At 35.1% G+C, this 15,999-nt stretch overlaps 1 protein-coding gene across 1 annotated transcript in view; it reads left to right on the plus strand.

Annotated features, from left to right (window-relative positions):
- Positions 1–15,999, plus strand: part of ACSS3 (acyl-CoA synthetase short-chain family member 3) — a 190,386-nt gene that overhangs the window by 51,332 nt on the left and 123,055 nt on the right. Inside the window, exons 3-5 of the mRNA XM_011994395.1 lie at positions 3,184–3,372; positions 7,329–7,463; positions 11,032–11,172. Of these exons, the coding sequence (XP_011849785.1) occupies positions 3,184–3,372; positions 7,329–7,463; positions 11,032–11,172 (465 nt within the window). The remainder of the gene's footprint in view (positions 1–3,183; positions 3,373–7,328; positions 7,464–11,031; positions 11,173–15,999) is intronic.

Consider the following 15,999-nt stretch of genomic DNA (forward strand, 5'->3'; position numbering starts at 1 on the left):
GGTGGATATGCTTTTTGATGTGCTGCTGGATTCGGTTTGCCAGTATTTTATTGAGGATTTTTGCATCGATGTTCTTCAGGGATATTGGTCTAAAATTCTCTTTTTTTGTTGTGTCTCTGCCAGGCTTTGGTATCAGGTTGATGCTGGCCTCATAAAATCAGTTAGGGAAGGTTCCTTCTTTTTCTATTGATTGGAATAGTTTCATAAGGAATGGTACCAGCTCGTTTTTGTACCTTTGGTAGAATTTGGCTGTGAATCTGTCGGGTCCTGAACTTTTTTTGGTTGGTAGGCTATTAATTATTGCCTCAATTTCAGAGCCTGTTATTGGTCTATTCAGGGATTCAACATCTTCGTGGTTTAGTCTTGGGAGGGTGTATGTGTCCAGGAATTTATCCATTTCATCTAGATTTTCTAGTTTATTTGCATAGAAGTGTTTATAGTATTCTCTGATGGTAGTTTGCATTTCTGTGGGATTGGTGGTGATATCCCCTTTATCGTTTTTTATTGCATCTATTTGATTCTTCTCTCTTTTCTTCTTTATTAGTCTTTCTAGCAGTCTGTCTATTTTGTTGATCTTTTAAAAAAACCAGTTCCTAGATTCATTGATTTTTTGAAGGATTTTTTTGTGTGTCTCTATCTCCTTCAGTTCTGCTCTGATCTTAGTTATTTTTTAATCTCATTTCTTTCAGAGGACAGAAAATTTGTGGGCATCTTCCATTAACACTGTAAAGTGAGACTGGATTATAAAGTTACTGAATTATTGGTTGTACGGACCTTGCTTGAATGTTGTTTTTATTCAACAACTGGCACAATTCACAGCTGAAGTCACAGCTTTGGATAAGACTAGCTCTTCTCCTTGGTCTCTCTCAGTGTAGTACCTTAAATGATGTACCGAGTAATGTGATCACAAAGCATGGTCACTTTCTGCAGGGGTTGCACACTGAGATGTTTGGATATAACTTTCCAGTTTTTGTCTTTTTTTTGAATTCCATATAGAATTCAAGTTCATGATTTTTATTACTTTAGTGTATCTTTCTCATAACCTTCTGTTAGCATCTTTGAAGTTCCTGAAACATAGCACTCAATTGTAGAGTTTGCAATATAAAGTAGAATAAAACACTAAAATAGTTTTTTTTTTTTTGTTTTGCTTTTACTTTATTTCACCAGAGACCTTAACCTTGACCACACCTTTCCCCATCTATACAGAGTAAGTGAATAAAGAGAAAAGAGAAAAATGGCCAGGATTCAGAATTCTTTAAACTTGTTCCGAAAGTAGGAGAGACAAAAATGAAAGGAACCGTAAATAGCCATGTGGCCTAATTTCTTCTCCCAAGCCTCCTCTGTTCATTGTGTTGGGCAGTCACATTCAAAGTCAAGCCATGGTCCTTCCAATTGCCCATCATGCCCATACAGGCCCTTTAGTCCCCTGACCTGATCGACAACTGTCTTGTCACTTGTTTCTTCTCCAGGCCCCTGGTTTCCTTGCTGTTCCTTGATTGCATCACATATGATCTCCTTTACCTCTTACATGTTTGTACTTCACTGATTTTCTCTTTGCCTAAAATAGTACACTTATGGATATCCACTTTTTTCCAACCTTCTACATGTCTTACTAAACTGGTTGCTTTCTTAGTGAGGTCCCAGTGAGAATTACATCCACCCCGTCCCCTGCACTCCAAATCCTCTTTACTCTGCTCTACTTCCCTCCCCCATATGAATGAAGATTTTTTACCATAATTGGTAATTTCCTTATTTCTTGTGTGTATTGCTTATTGTAAGTATTTTCTCTGCTAAAGTATAAGTATTTGGAGGGTAGAGATTATTGTCTTATCTTGTTTACTTATCTGAAGTATCTAAAAACGGTATCTGACATACAATAGGTACTTAATATATATTTTTTAAGTAAAAGAATGTTGAGCTACGTATTCATTAAGGTCTGGGGGTGCTTCCCACAGCTCGCTATAATTGCCAATGGGAAGAATTCTTGAAAGAAATTTTATCATGTGTGGGCTTATGATCTGTTTTGTCTTTATTGCTAGAAAGTACAAAAACATGTTACAGGGAAGAGATATTTATATGTTGAGGTCTCAAAAACACAAAAGCAAAAAGAACTGTGTACACTCCATCCAAATACAGAGGGAAGTCACTTTGTATAAATAATTAGTGTAAAAAAACTATAAAGGCGGCCGGGCGCGGTGGCTCAAGCCTGTAATCCCAGCACTTTGGGAGGCCGAGACAGGTAGATCACGAGGTCAGGAGATCGAGACCATCCTGGCTAACACGGTGAAACCCCGTCTCTACTAAGAAATACAAAAAATGGCCGGGTGAGGTGGCGGGCACCTGTAGTCCCAACTACTCAGGAGGCTGAGGCCGGAGAATGGCGTGAACCCAGGAGGCGGAGCTTGCAGTGAGCTGAGATCCGGCCACTGCACTCCAGCCTGGGCGACAGAGCGAGACTCCGTCTCAAAAAAAAAAAAAAAAAAAGAAAAAAACTATAAAGGCGTAGAAAGAGCAAAGAATATGAGGTCGGAAGACCTGTGATCGTGTCCTGTTACAGCATTTGCTAGTTCTCTGACCTTGGTTAGCTGTTTACCTTAGCTAATAGCTGTTTACCAGAGCTAATAAGCTCTGAACCTTGTTACTTTGTCTTTAGATGTAAATAATAATATGGTAGAATTTGTCTTATTTGCTTTATTAGTGTTTAATGATATGTTTTCTTTATTAATGTATACTTGTTTCCTTTAACAGTTACCCAACATCTGTCTAAATTTGTAATTATTTTGTTTTTCTCTTCACCTGACAGATTCACCTTTTGCAATACACAGGCTCTACAGGGGCAATTCTGTGTCTTTCATTTATCAGTGTTGTGTGCCCAACTCTTACATACCATATCTGGTATATAATAGTTGCTCAGTAAAAATGTTGTAACATGAATAGTTAAGCAGTCAAGTCATAAAGTTTATGTGACATAATAATAGTAGGTTGGTTTATAATTAATGATTATAATACAATTGTTATTACTATCACTATCTAAAGCATTATCATCATCATCAAATACGTGTTACTCAGGCTCCTTTAATCTACTGCCAAGTGGCTGATCATCTTCTAGTATTACTACCTTAAGTTAGAAGTTTAGTGAAATAATACAAAAAACACTTTACTGATCTAATGGTCTTGGCATAGGTCTCCAAGCTGGCTGGTGTCTTCGTCAAGCATGGCATCAAGAAAGGTGACACTGTCGTTATCTACATGCCCATGATCCCACAGGCAATGTATGCCATGCTGGCATGTGCAAGGATAGGTGCCATCCACAGTCTCATATTTGGAGGATTTGCTTCCAAAGAACTAAGCAGTCGCATTGATCATGTAAAGGTAAGTGCTTTATTTTGGGAAATCATATTTATCTGTGGATGAATCATCTGAGAATGATCTATACCTGCTAGATCCTCCCTTCAAATAGGATGGTTGATATATACTTTTTCTAGAAATCATTATATTAAATATCAAAAAGACACCTACATGCATACATTTATTGCAGCTTAATTTACAATTTCAAAGATATGTAATCAACCTAAGTGACCACCAACTGAAGAGTGGATAAAGAAAATGTGAGATACACACACACACACACACACACACACACCCCATGGAATACTTCTCAGCCATAAGAAAGAATAAAGTAATATCTTTTGTAGCAAATTGGGTGGAACTGGAGACCATTACCCTAAGTGAAACAACTCAGGAACAGAAAACCAAATCCTTCATGTTCTCACTGTTAAGTGGGAGCTAAGCTATGTGTATGCAAAGACATATAGAGTGGTATAATGGACATTGAAAACCCAGAAAGGGGAAGCGTAGAAGGGGGATGAGGGATGAAAAACTACCTATTGGATACAATGTACACTATTTGGGTGACAGGTACCCTAAAAGCCCAGACTTCAAGCTATTTAAATAAATACATAAATAAATTTTTTTTTTATTTCACATACATCTGTTAATCACACATTTATTTTAAAATCAGTTCTATGTGAAAGACATATTGCTGGATGCCTTGGGGAATATAAACTATAAGAGAAGGTGTATGCTTTCCAACTTAGCTTGTTGTATATTTGGGTGTATAAGACATAGAAGAAAAGGACTAATAACTAATTTGTTCATTCAACATATATTTGATTAAGCTCCCACTATGTTCCTGACACTGTCTTTGCAACTGGATAATAAGTAATACTTATCAAATGGATGGGACATATAACTAGTTTTACAATCCATATACATCCAGGAAGTATATATGTTTGAATGGGGTACAAAAATAACAATTTAGTGAGTCTGTTGTGAAATATCATTGAGCTATTTAATCTAAAACACCACAGTGTCTGGTGTATAGTACTCATTTAAAAAATGTTAACTATTATTAATCTATGAATTTAGTGTAGAAGTTAGAAAAATTTTAACTGTAATTGACCAGATAGTAAATATTTTAGGCAGTATGGATGACACGATCTCTATTGTACCTACTCAGCTTAGCTGTTGTAGCACAAAAGCAGCCTTAGACAACACGTACACGATAGGTGTGTATTTGTCAGTAATATTTTACAGAAACAGGCTTTGTGCTGGGTTTGGCTCACAACCATAGTTTGCAGACCCCTGATTTAGAGGAAGGACCACTTTCTTTCAGTCGGGGTGGCCAAAGAAGGCTTCCTGAAGGAGGTGAGATTCGAGTTAGATCTTGGCTAAGATTCAGCTAGTTGAAGAGAATAACATATTAGGATCCAAAAAGGCAGAAAAAGAATGTGAGTCAAGCAGTAGAGACAGGAAACGGTAAAATTCATTTGGAAGGACAGTAAGTAGACCAATATGACTAAAAGGTGAGAGATAGTGAGCTTGCAAAGGCGGGTTTTGTCTGAACTGGATTCTGTTAACGAGTAAAAGTTTTTGAACAGGCGAGTGTCACGTTTGAAGCAATGTTAAGAAGAGGCAGGTCTTGCAGTATGTAAGTAGGAGTGAAGCTGGAAGCTGTAATAAAAACCTCTGATAGGTGATCTGTTTGTAAAACGGTGGGCAATATGAAGGGGAAAAAGGACTCTGGGAAGATTCAGGAAGGAAGCTGCCTATCAGAGTAAGAGATGGTTGACCTTTAGAATTTTAGAAGCCCAAGATGAGACATTCTTAATGGGAAGAGAGGTAATATATACTGAAGCCCCCCTGAGTGCTAGGTATAGAGTGAGGCTTTGCATATCTCACTTTATTTTGTAATAGGTTAGTTATTAAAATAAGAAAGCTGATTTGTGGACAAACCATCGGGGTCCTTTTTATCGTTTTTTTTTTTCTTCTTTTTAAACATGTTGAGTTAATGCCTATGAAGAAAATCTAGGGAAAAAATATCAGTCACTGACCTGCAAATGAAACTTTAAAAAATTTTGATAAGATATAGGGAAATTACAATATGTAAAAAAAAATAAGAATTTACAAAAGTTATGGTATACCATTTAAGGAATTTTCATCCATCTCACACACACACACACGTGCACACACACACACACACAGACATACACCCTAAGACTCCTTTGTTAAGGGGTTTCTGCAATACATGCTTTTATAGATAAGGCAATTGGGCAGGTCAAATGTAAGGAGAGAAGACGGAGTTAGAGATGTATATCTGAGATAGTTAGGTAAAATTAGTGTGTAGTTGAAATTAGGAATGGTTTTGATGTCATGATCTTCAGATAAATAGGCTAAAGAAAAAGTTTTATTTTTATAGAAGAAGATGGAAATGATGTATTCTAACAAGTCAGTCTAGACTCAATATCTCCAATAAGACTGTTAATAGAAATATGAAAGGAATTTTTTTTTCAGAGGAGAAGTCTAATTTTGACTTTATTAAATTATTCAAACTTTGATATATTCTATATATGCTCCTAATCTGATATGTAGCTTGCTTTTGTTTATTCAGAATTCTAATTTTAAGGAATGCTATCTAGAGCTATTTTTGTGCGTATTACAGATATTAAAATGTGAATTATTTTCAAATGTCTGACCTTTAAAAATATAATAAAAGGAAACAAGACTTTTCGCTTTTTTTTTTTTCTGTTATGTTTTAAGGCAACTTGATATAGTGGAAAGAGGTTCTGCAACCAGACCGAACTGGCCTTCCTTCTGCCTTCGCCACTTGTAACCTGGGGCAAACTATGTAATTGCACTGAGCCTCAGTTCCATGAATATTAAATTATATTCAAAAAGCAGACAATACTATATATGCATATATTTAGCACAGTATAAACCTTTCCTAGATGAAATGTATTATAACTAGAAATCAGAATTCAGGAATACATGCAATACCTTGGGTCAATTTTCTGCCTTCTGAATAATTTATTATCTGTCTCTTTTGCTTTGGATTTCTTGGTGAAGAAACAATATACTTAAAAATATGAGGACTTATTTTTCTGCAAATTAATGAGTTCCACAAATGTTTGCTGAAAGCTCATGACATGCCAAGCACTGTGCTAGGTATAGGAAACACAAAAATAAATGGCATTCAAACTTGGTCTTATAGAGCTTACTGTGCAGTAGTAGAGATGTATGAACACTGACTACAGCTGAACATTTGAGGCATGTCCAGAATATACTGAAGAAGAGAGATTGACATAAGCTGTGGTTCCCAACAGGGATACATTTTGCCTACACCTGTGTTTGTCTTGAAGAATGACTTAGCAAATTGCCAGGTAAAGAGTACAAAGTGTATCTTAAGGACAGGGGCAGGTCTAGGCTTTGTGGGGCTTGAAACTTTAATCATTTGGGAGCCTTTTTAAGAAAATAATATAATGTAATATTTGGTGAATATGAATATATATTTAGAATTATAAAAAATATTACAAGTTATTGGAGATTTGCATCTTTTTCTGCTGCAGTCTCTTTAGGCATTTAGAAGAGAAATATATAGAAAACCTATGAAATGCTACTACAACCTCAGCAGCAGCCAGCTCTTACTGGGGCCTTTGCAAGTAAAGGGCCTCAAGATTTGCATTGTACTAGTTCATGGCAAATCCACCTGGCCTAATGAATTATTTGAAAGGGATTTATACATTTCATACATATGAGTCAAAAACATCATTGAGTATGCAGTTTTAAACAGGTAAGTGAGATTTATGTAGAAGTGGTTAAGTCTATAACAATTACAAATGGTTTATTCATTTTCATACCATTCAGTAGAAAACAGAATCATTCAGATATTTCTTTAGAAATGTTAAATTGCCAGTCTGCAACTAAAATATTGTGATTACCCTAATTAACATTGTTAAAGCTTTCTCTCCATTATTATTTTTTAATTGTAGCCCAAGGTGGTTGTTACAGCATCATTTGGCATTGAACCTGGAAGGAGGGTAGAGTACGTACCACTTGTAGAAGAAGCGCTAAAAATAGGACAACACAAACCAGAGAAAATTCTCATTTATAATCGTCCAAATATGGTAATCTGAATATTGAATTTGGTTCTTGCTAATGTTAATATGCTAAGAATGATTTTAGTTTTTACCACTTAAAAGATACACTTGATTTATAAGCTATTAAGTATACTGCTGAATGTCATTGTTATTTCTAAAAAAATATGAATAAGACCTACTGACTTCATGAAAATCTAGCCTAAAACCAAAAGACTGAAACACAGAAACATGTGTGAGATTAATGAATTGGATTCTATGTATACTGCTATTGTTGTGTTTTTAATTAGCTCGGATTATATTAACAATAATAATAACAACAAACACGAATTGACTGCTTACCGTATGATTTATAAGACATTCTACTAATGAATATATTTTTTAATCTTCCTGGTAACTCTATTAACTAGATGATAATATTATTACTATTTTAATAGAGGAGGACTCCAGTGAACACGGAGATAAAGCAACTTGCCCTGTTTGAAAGCTCCAGAGTCGAGATTTGAATGTATGCACTCTGACTGTATGCTTAATCCCTCAGCTCTCCTGACTCTTGGAGTGGTGTGACTAATTTGAATGCAAACATCTTCTTAAAATTTAGAAAAGTATTTAGGCTAGAAATAAAACTATGCTCAGGAAAACAAAACATGAATATTCTAAGTAGATACATTATTCTGCGATCCATGAAGGAAGGGAGAACAGTGTAATATACCAATGAACACAATTTACGGTACTTTTTCTGTAACTTTGAACTGATGATCACCTTATTTCTTCACCCAAGCAAATCTTTAGCTATTTATGTTGACATCAACTTGGGTTTCTAGCAGATTAAGTTTTTTTTTTTTTTTTTTTTGCAGAAGTGAAATTGCAAGACTTAAAGAATCATGTGCAATTTGTAGAACTCTTGACAAGTTTTATTTGAAAATACTTAAATGACAAGATATGAGAACAGAGTATTAAAAATACATCATTTTGATTACCACCAAGCAATTCCCATTACCACATTAAATTCCTGTGTAAAGTTTTAGTAGTCTGTGGTTCATGAACTGCTGCACTTAATGGTTTTAATGTTCTTATGATCTTGAAGAAGAATTTTAAGTTTCTTTCAGCAGACCTCAAGCACTTTTTTTAAAAAAAAGCTTCTTTGCTGTTTAAATAAGGTAATGCAAAATCAGCAATATAGAAGGCCTTGGGTAAGAACAGTTTAGAGGAATGACAGAAACACACACACAGTGTATGCATATATGAGTATATGTGTGCTGTTCACATTAATAAGTAGTTTGCACAGAACTTATCAGGTACTAAGTTCTAGGCCCAATGCTAAGTACTTCCAAATATTTTTTTCTTATTTAATTCTAACAAACCAATGAAATAGATGTTACTAGCCTTATTTTAGAGATAAAGAAACTCAGTAATGGAGAGAGGTCATAGCCCAAAGTCACGGCTGATAAGTGGCAGAACCAGGATTTAAACTCCAGTTTAATGACTTGTAACCAAAAAGACATATGATATTTCTTTCACTATAAACACATTGCATATGGAGGATATCAATGTTCCTTATTCAGTTTTTTCTAACGCAAGTCTCTTCTCTTTTCTTCTTAATAGAGATTAACTGCCTGCTCCCCTCCAATAACTAGCTTACTTTCTCAGCTTCTCTCTTTTTCTGCAGGCCCTTTCCTCTATTGTGATATAGATGAGGGCTGTAGAAATCTCTTGTTCTTTCTAGTAGACCTGGTGTTTAGGCAGTAACTAAGCCCAGTGGAATGGCTTTGCTTTGAATTTAGAGAGACACAAAGGCTCAGCGGTGTGTCTTATTAACCGGGATTGCATTTTTGTAAGAGGAGGTAAAAACTTGGCTGCCACACCTAAGCTTCAGGCAAGCAGTGATGGAATCAAAGGGTATTACACCCCTACGCTCTCCCAATACTGCCTTTTAAGAATTACAAGAATTAGGAAAGACATATCTATAGAAGTAAATGCATATATGTGAAAATGTTTTGTTTTCTCTCTTTATTTGTCAGATCTCCTTTACATGTACCTCTGTTTCTTAGCCTGAAGAATAACCATTTATTGAAGTCCTAATTTCATTAGAGGCCCATAAAAATTATCAACCCTGTAATTATTGTTGTGATCACTTAATTGATGTTTTTATTTTGCAGTGTGATGATTTTTATAGATCTCTGTGTTTTCAAAAGTTTGATAATTTGCAATTAGTTGCTTTTATCCATTGTATAAAAAGAAATGGAAACATATAATTTGGTCATAATCAACTATTTTATTTATCTAAATGGCAGAGCCAGTACCTATCAGGGTGGGGCTGGAGAAAGCAGTTTGGCCTGAAACTTCAACTTGATGAAGGGTCTTCAATTCAGCTATAAATGTGTTAGCTATAAATGTGTTTATTCATACAGGCATCATATTTGTGATGTTATCTTGGAGTATTAATTGGTAAATGTACCTATTTAAATATATGAACAGTTTTTACAACCATGATTAATGTATTAAGCAACCTAGAAAATGGAAGTGTCTTTTCTAAATTTTTCAATCTGTGGGCTTATCTCAGGAATCACTTTAATGAAATGGTTACACACATCTCTAGATAGTAGATCGCATTAACTTTCATTGAGTGTTATATAACTTTGCTTGTGCTTATGCTAACATGTTCGCCAATTATAAACTTCCTGATGTGTGATCTTGAGCTCAGCTAACATCTAAGAAAAAACCAGACTTTTAATGGGCATTAACTTTACTTAAATAGTTGTAATTCCCCATCAGAGTAACTTTTCCATCAGCCACTTCCCTGCTTTTCACCCATCTGGCCATTTCATTGTCACTGTTTTTAAAGAAGTCTGTTTAATTTCTTTAAAGATGTATCTGTTTAACTCATGACTCTATTATCACAAAGTTTACAACACAGAGCCTGGTTCTTGAAACAAAAAAAGGAAAAAAATATTTCTCCCACAATAATGAATGATCTAGAAGGAGTAAAATTTGGATCGTATTTTGGATATATCACAGACTCTGACTAAATTTCAATACTGGATTTTAGTCTTCAAAAAGCAATAGTAGAATTCTTCCCTACTCCTGAAGAAGAATTAATGTTTTCTTATTTGGAAAGGTAGCTGTGGTATTACTCCTAAAGGCCATTGTATGAAGAGAAATTTATTAGCTTAGTTGACATATCATTGTAAAGATGATAAATGCAAAGTAAAAGAAATAGGCTATGGAAAATAAAAATTAGTTTATAAAGTTATTAGTGTACATACATCTATAAAAACATGAAACCTTGTTAATTAAGCTATGAGTGTTGATGGAAACATTACCACATTATACTGAATTTCTAAAGGATATCTCTAGATTTAAATGAAATATGTTTTTTTGTCAGTTTAGTTGAAGTGAATATAAAACCTTTGGACTTTTTATAAATATTTATGTTGAATCATGAACTTGAGCTTTTTAGTCATAAATCTGATGTTTAGTGCCATTATAGGCTTAGATTTTCAGTCAGATGCTCGGACTTACATAGATTTAGCTACTTTTTGTTCTCTTGATTTAATCTCCTTATTACAGTACATACTCTTATATTTTTCCTGTGTAGGAGGCGGTTCCTTTGGCTCCAGGTCGTGACCTTGACTGGGATGAAGAGATGGCAAAAGCCCAATCACATGACTGTGTTCCTGTTCTTTCAGAACACCCACTGTACGTTCTTTACACATCTGGCACAACGGGGTTACCTAAGGTACTCACTCTCTTAGGGATGACTATCTATAGCAGCAGATTTACTTTGCACCAAGAATGTTTGATCACTGACTGGAAATGTTTGCAGATTTTACTTTGAAGTTTAGAGAGTTACTTCATTTGCTTTTATTTTTTTTCCTGTGCCCAGTCTGGAGTGCAGTGGCGTGATCTCACCTGACACAGTTACTTTATATCTTAAAGAGATTTTGTGCCTAGTGCTAAATATAAAAACATTTATTATTTAACATCAAATATTTTGCTCTCATTTCTTCCAGAATTGTCTCAAATGCTAGAAATATACAATTGCTTTAGTAGATGTTTGATTGAATATCAGTTGGTTTAATAACATTATATAAAAATATATTTCAAATAAGATATTTTTATTCTTTTAAATTGAGGTATAAGTTTTATGCAGTATAGAATTGATTTTTTGATCTAGGCGAATTCAATTCTTTATTATGAATGTGATTTTGAGAATTGACCTAGGCAGTTTGAACAGAGGCAGTTTATCCAAAGTATTGAACTATTTGATTTACAGCATGGAAGACATTCAAGGATTTTTAAATCTGTTCACTGTGAAACGTGTTTTTACAAAGCAAAGTTGAAAGCATCAATATTCATTTAATGTGTCAAATATCAACAAATACCACTTTTGCCTAGTATCTCCGAATAACACTGTTTCTTCATAGACCCTTATAAAGGATAACAGTATAATTTTCCTTACTCATCTTTATTAGGTGGTTTAATATTCACTGAATTGTAGAATTTTAGTAGGAGAAGGGACTTTCATAATCATTCTTATCCTTGAGGAGAGTGACTTCTTCATTACTGTTAGATTACTGTAGCATCAGTGTTCTGAAAACGTCATCTCTTAATCATCTTAAAATAGTGGTTCTATTTGATTAGTTAGCTTTTTAAAAGGAAATTTAAGATGTTCCATGTAAGCCTTGCTTGTGAAAAGGAACACTTTTCGTAGGGGAATATATTCTCTCTGAGGACACAGGTCATGTTTTAGTATATTTTGGTCTACCATTGTTCTTTGTATGTAGTTGATGCTCAATAAATTTTTGTTGAAATCATACATAGATGCACACACATGAAGATATTTGTTTCATTGTAGAATTGAAGCCTCATGATTTTGTTACAACTCGAGTGACTTGAAAAATATTTCTGCATATTGGAGATTGGAAGATTTATTTATTGAAGCATGCCAAATAATCTGCTGGACATAATTCTTAACCTCCACTTTTTCCAATTCTGCCTTGCACACTCGCCACCTGGAGTCCAACTGAACATTTGGCTATAAAATAAAAGAGAACTCAGAAAAGTTATGATCTAATATAAAAGTATCAACATGAGAGAAAACTCCTGACCCTGAAAACACAGTATAACTTAATTTTTAAAAATTTAGTTTCTTAAAAGCCTGAAGAAATCTTATAAAAACATTTGTGCTACCTCAAGACTTTAAGTCACTGAAATTCACTGTGACCTGGAGTAGGATCTCATGGGATGGGCAGAAGAAAAGGTTTTCAGAAACTAAAAGCTGACTTGCCAGTGTAGTAGAAATAAAATAAAAGCAATACACAGAGTATTAGATTGAAAAGTGGTTCCAAATAAGGAAGGACCCTAGCTACTACAGGTTTTTCCTTTCTTTTCTTTCTTTCTTTTCTTTTTTTTTTTTTTTTTTTGAGAGTGAGTCTCGCTCTGTTGCCCAGGCTGGCTCACTGCAAGCTCCACCTCCCAGGTTCATGCCATTCTCCTTCCTCAGCCTCTCGAGCAGCTGGGACTACCTGCACCTGCCACCATGCCCGGCTAATTTTTTGTATTTTTAGTAGAGATGAGGTTTCACTGTGTTAGCCAGGATGGTCGTGATCTCCTGACCTTGTGATACATCCACCTCGGCCTCCCAAAGTGCTGGGATTACAGGCGTGAGCCACTGCGCCTGGCGCAGGTTTTCTCTGAGAGGTTCTTTTCTGGATTCCTTTCAGTGCCTAAATGGAAGATCCTTTGATATTTCTATCGTTCTCATTTTCCTCCTGATGTACCATCCTGAAGACAATCTATTTCAATAAATTTGAGAGGGCTTGAATTGTGTAGAGATTTCTGCACCCACATTGAATTTGACTCAATTTAATGTGTTTGTATGGAGTGCTCATCCTGTGCTAGAACAGATACAACTATGAGTAAAGTACAGTCCTTCTAGTCTAGTGGGATTGAACCAGGTATGAATACAGGTGATGCAAGATAGAAGGTGGTCATTTAGTTGGGAAGATAGTTGACTACACACAATGGAGACAAAGAGATTAGTTTTCAGGCTGTTTAATTAGTTTGAGAGTTTACATAGGACAGCATACCTAATAGGGAGGAATCAGATTTGGTTCAATGTTAGAAGTCTAAGACTTTGAATGTGAGAACATATGAGGGTGCTTTTGAATATTCATTGAAATAGAATCAGAAGGATGGTTTGAGGCTAGGGAAACTAAAAGTCTTTAACATGCTGAGCATGATGTGTCTTCAGGACATTTAACACGAAGATGCCCAGTCAAGAGTTGGTAATGAGAGTCTCAGCCCAAGAGTTATACATATGTGGTTGGAGATAGACCCTTGTAGGTTATTGGGGTACAGGACTGGTGATTAAATTGTGTGAGTGAGTGGGCTTTGCAAAGTTAACACATACAGAATGGCAAAAGAAGATAGTTATCTCTTTAAGTCTCTCTTCCCTCCAGTGGACTTTAGAATTGAAATTGCTTTAAATTTTACATTACCACAGACCTTTATGGCACTTATTTTAACCTATCTTATACATGTTAGTTTTTATGGCACTTATTTTAACCTATCTTATACATATTAGTTTTTATTAATTTACTTTTTTAACAATGAATGTCCTCTGAGGTCTTAGAATACACATTTTCCTTTTTGGATCCACTGTAGCACTAACATTAAAATTTGACCCATGTAGAGCCTCAGAATATTTGTTGAATGATCTCTTACTTCTCTAGTAAGTCAGCTTCTTGGACACCTCCTTATTCATACCATTCTCATTTCATTTTTCATAGGTATAATCAGGATTAATAGTACCTAAAATCTTAATGTTGGGATCCACAGAATGTAAGTATAGGAAAAATAAACACACATGCATTAATGAAGCATTTAGATATAAATATGATGTCATCATATGGTTTGTTTCCTCAATTCCTGATCTTCATGAGGAAAAATAATGTTGTGAGCTCATAAAAAAACTCTTCTGCCTAAAAATGCGTGTTTCTCAAATATAAAACACACATAAGGCAGTCTGTTCTTTGGTTAGAATTTGTAGATATATTTAGGGCATATTTGCATATCGGCATTTGCCAACTCTGGAGTTGTCAAGTTGCTGTATGACAGGTTAATCTGTTAGCTGCTGTAAATATTCCAGCAACCACATCTGAGCTTCTTTGCATACATTTCTGCTTTGTTGTGGGCTTCTATTCTGTTTGGTTTGGGTGCCTATCCTGGAGATAGTTCAAAGCACTACATGATAAAAGAATCCCTCATCTGGATGAGATGTCCTTTCAGGTATGGGAGATTTAGTGATCATAATATGCATCTTATTCGGTTTGATATCATAAAGGGATTGTGATAACGAAAAAAAAAAAAAAAAGAAAGAAAAAGTTCAGTGTCAAAAGAAAGCAAGGGGAAAGAAATCAAAAGGAAAAGATTGAAAAGAAAACATGACAAGAAAGTGGTAGATAAGACCTTTTGTCCTGATGTGGACTTACAAAATTTATGTAACTTTATTCCTGTTTAAGTGACTTAATACTATTTCCTGCCCTAGGAAAAAAAAAAAAAAAGGAGAATGAAAGTCAAATATAAAAGAGCAGTGACCTTTTTTGTTTAATCTGTGGTACGCTCTTTCAGTTAAAGTGCTGAACTGGTTGCACCTTTGCCCCTTAGCTCACAGTTGTTCAGATCGACACAAAATTATACAACTGCCAAAATATCCTCCATGGACATAGCTTCAGAATCATCTGAAAACCTGTATCAAGATATTTCCTGTTTGATGAAATATCCCAAATGGAAACATTTTATGCCTTCTAAGAAAATTCAAGGTTCACTAAATTCTACAAGTGTCGAGGGTTTCTACTGAACAAAGAGTATTTGTTAACATAATTGTATTGTTCATATGGATTTATACACTCAACTATTCATTCATTTAGACAGTCAACAAATGTAGTAAATGCCTATTCTACCCCAGACACTGTGCTGAAGATACAAAGGTGTTGTGCTCAAAGTGGTGGAGAAGGCACAGCAGCAGGTGGGGATATCAGTTCTCTGATGAGGTTTGCAGGCCCTGAGGGCTGTGAAAGAGGACCTGAAAGACATTTGACACAAATAACAGGATGGGGTGAAAGTTCCCAGAAAAGGTGGTATTTTTGCAACGTCTTAAAGTACTCCTGGTGAAGACATTAGAGTTCATCAGGTTTAGAAAAGGGGTGGAGGCTTACTCTAGAAATAGGGGGTGCCATCTGTCAAACCACGACCAAAACAAGGTTTAGTGCTGATGTGTTAGATTTTTTAAACAATCAGAACGATTCATTTTTTTCTCTGACACCTGCCATCATTTGGTGATGGGTTTCTTTTCTCTCCTTCAAGTAAAATTTATTTTCCCCCTCTATTGTTTCTTGTCAGGCTGAATTGATACACACACACACACACACACAAACACACACACAGATATACATACATACATATACATAAGGATATAAATATGTACACATGCATGTATACATGCATATATTTACATGTGTATATGTGAATAGAAATTTTACATATGTAAATATATATATAT

The sequence above is a fragment of the Mandrillus leucophaeus genome, unplaced genomic scaffold (assembly GCF_000951045.1).
Source record: "Mandrillus leucophaeus isolate KB7577 unplaced genomic scaffold, Mleu.le_1.0 Scaffold455, whole genome shotgun sequence".
Classification (NCBI taxonomy): domain Eukaryota; kingdom Metazoa; phylum Chordata; class Mammalia; order Primates; family Cercopithecidae; genus Mandrillus; species Mandrillus leucophaeus.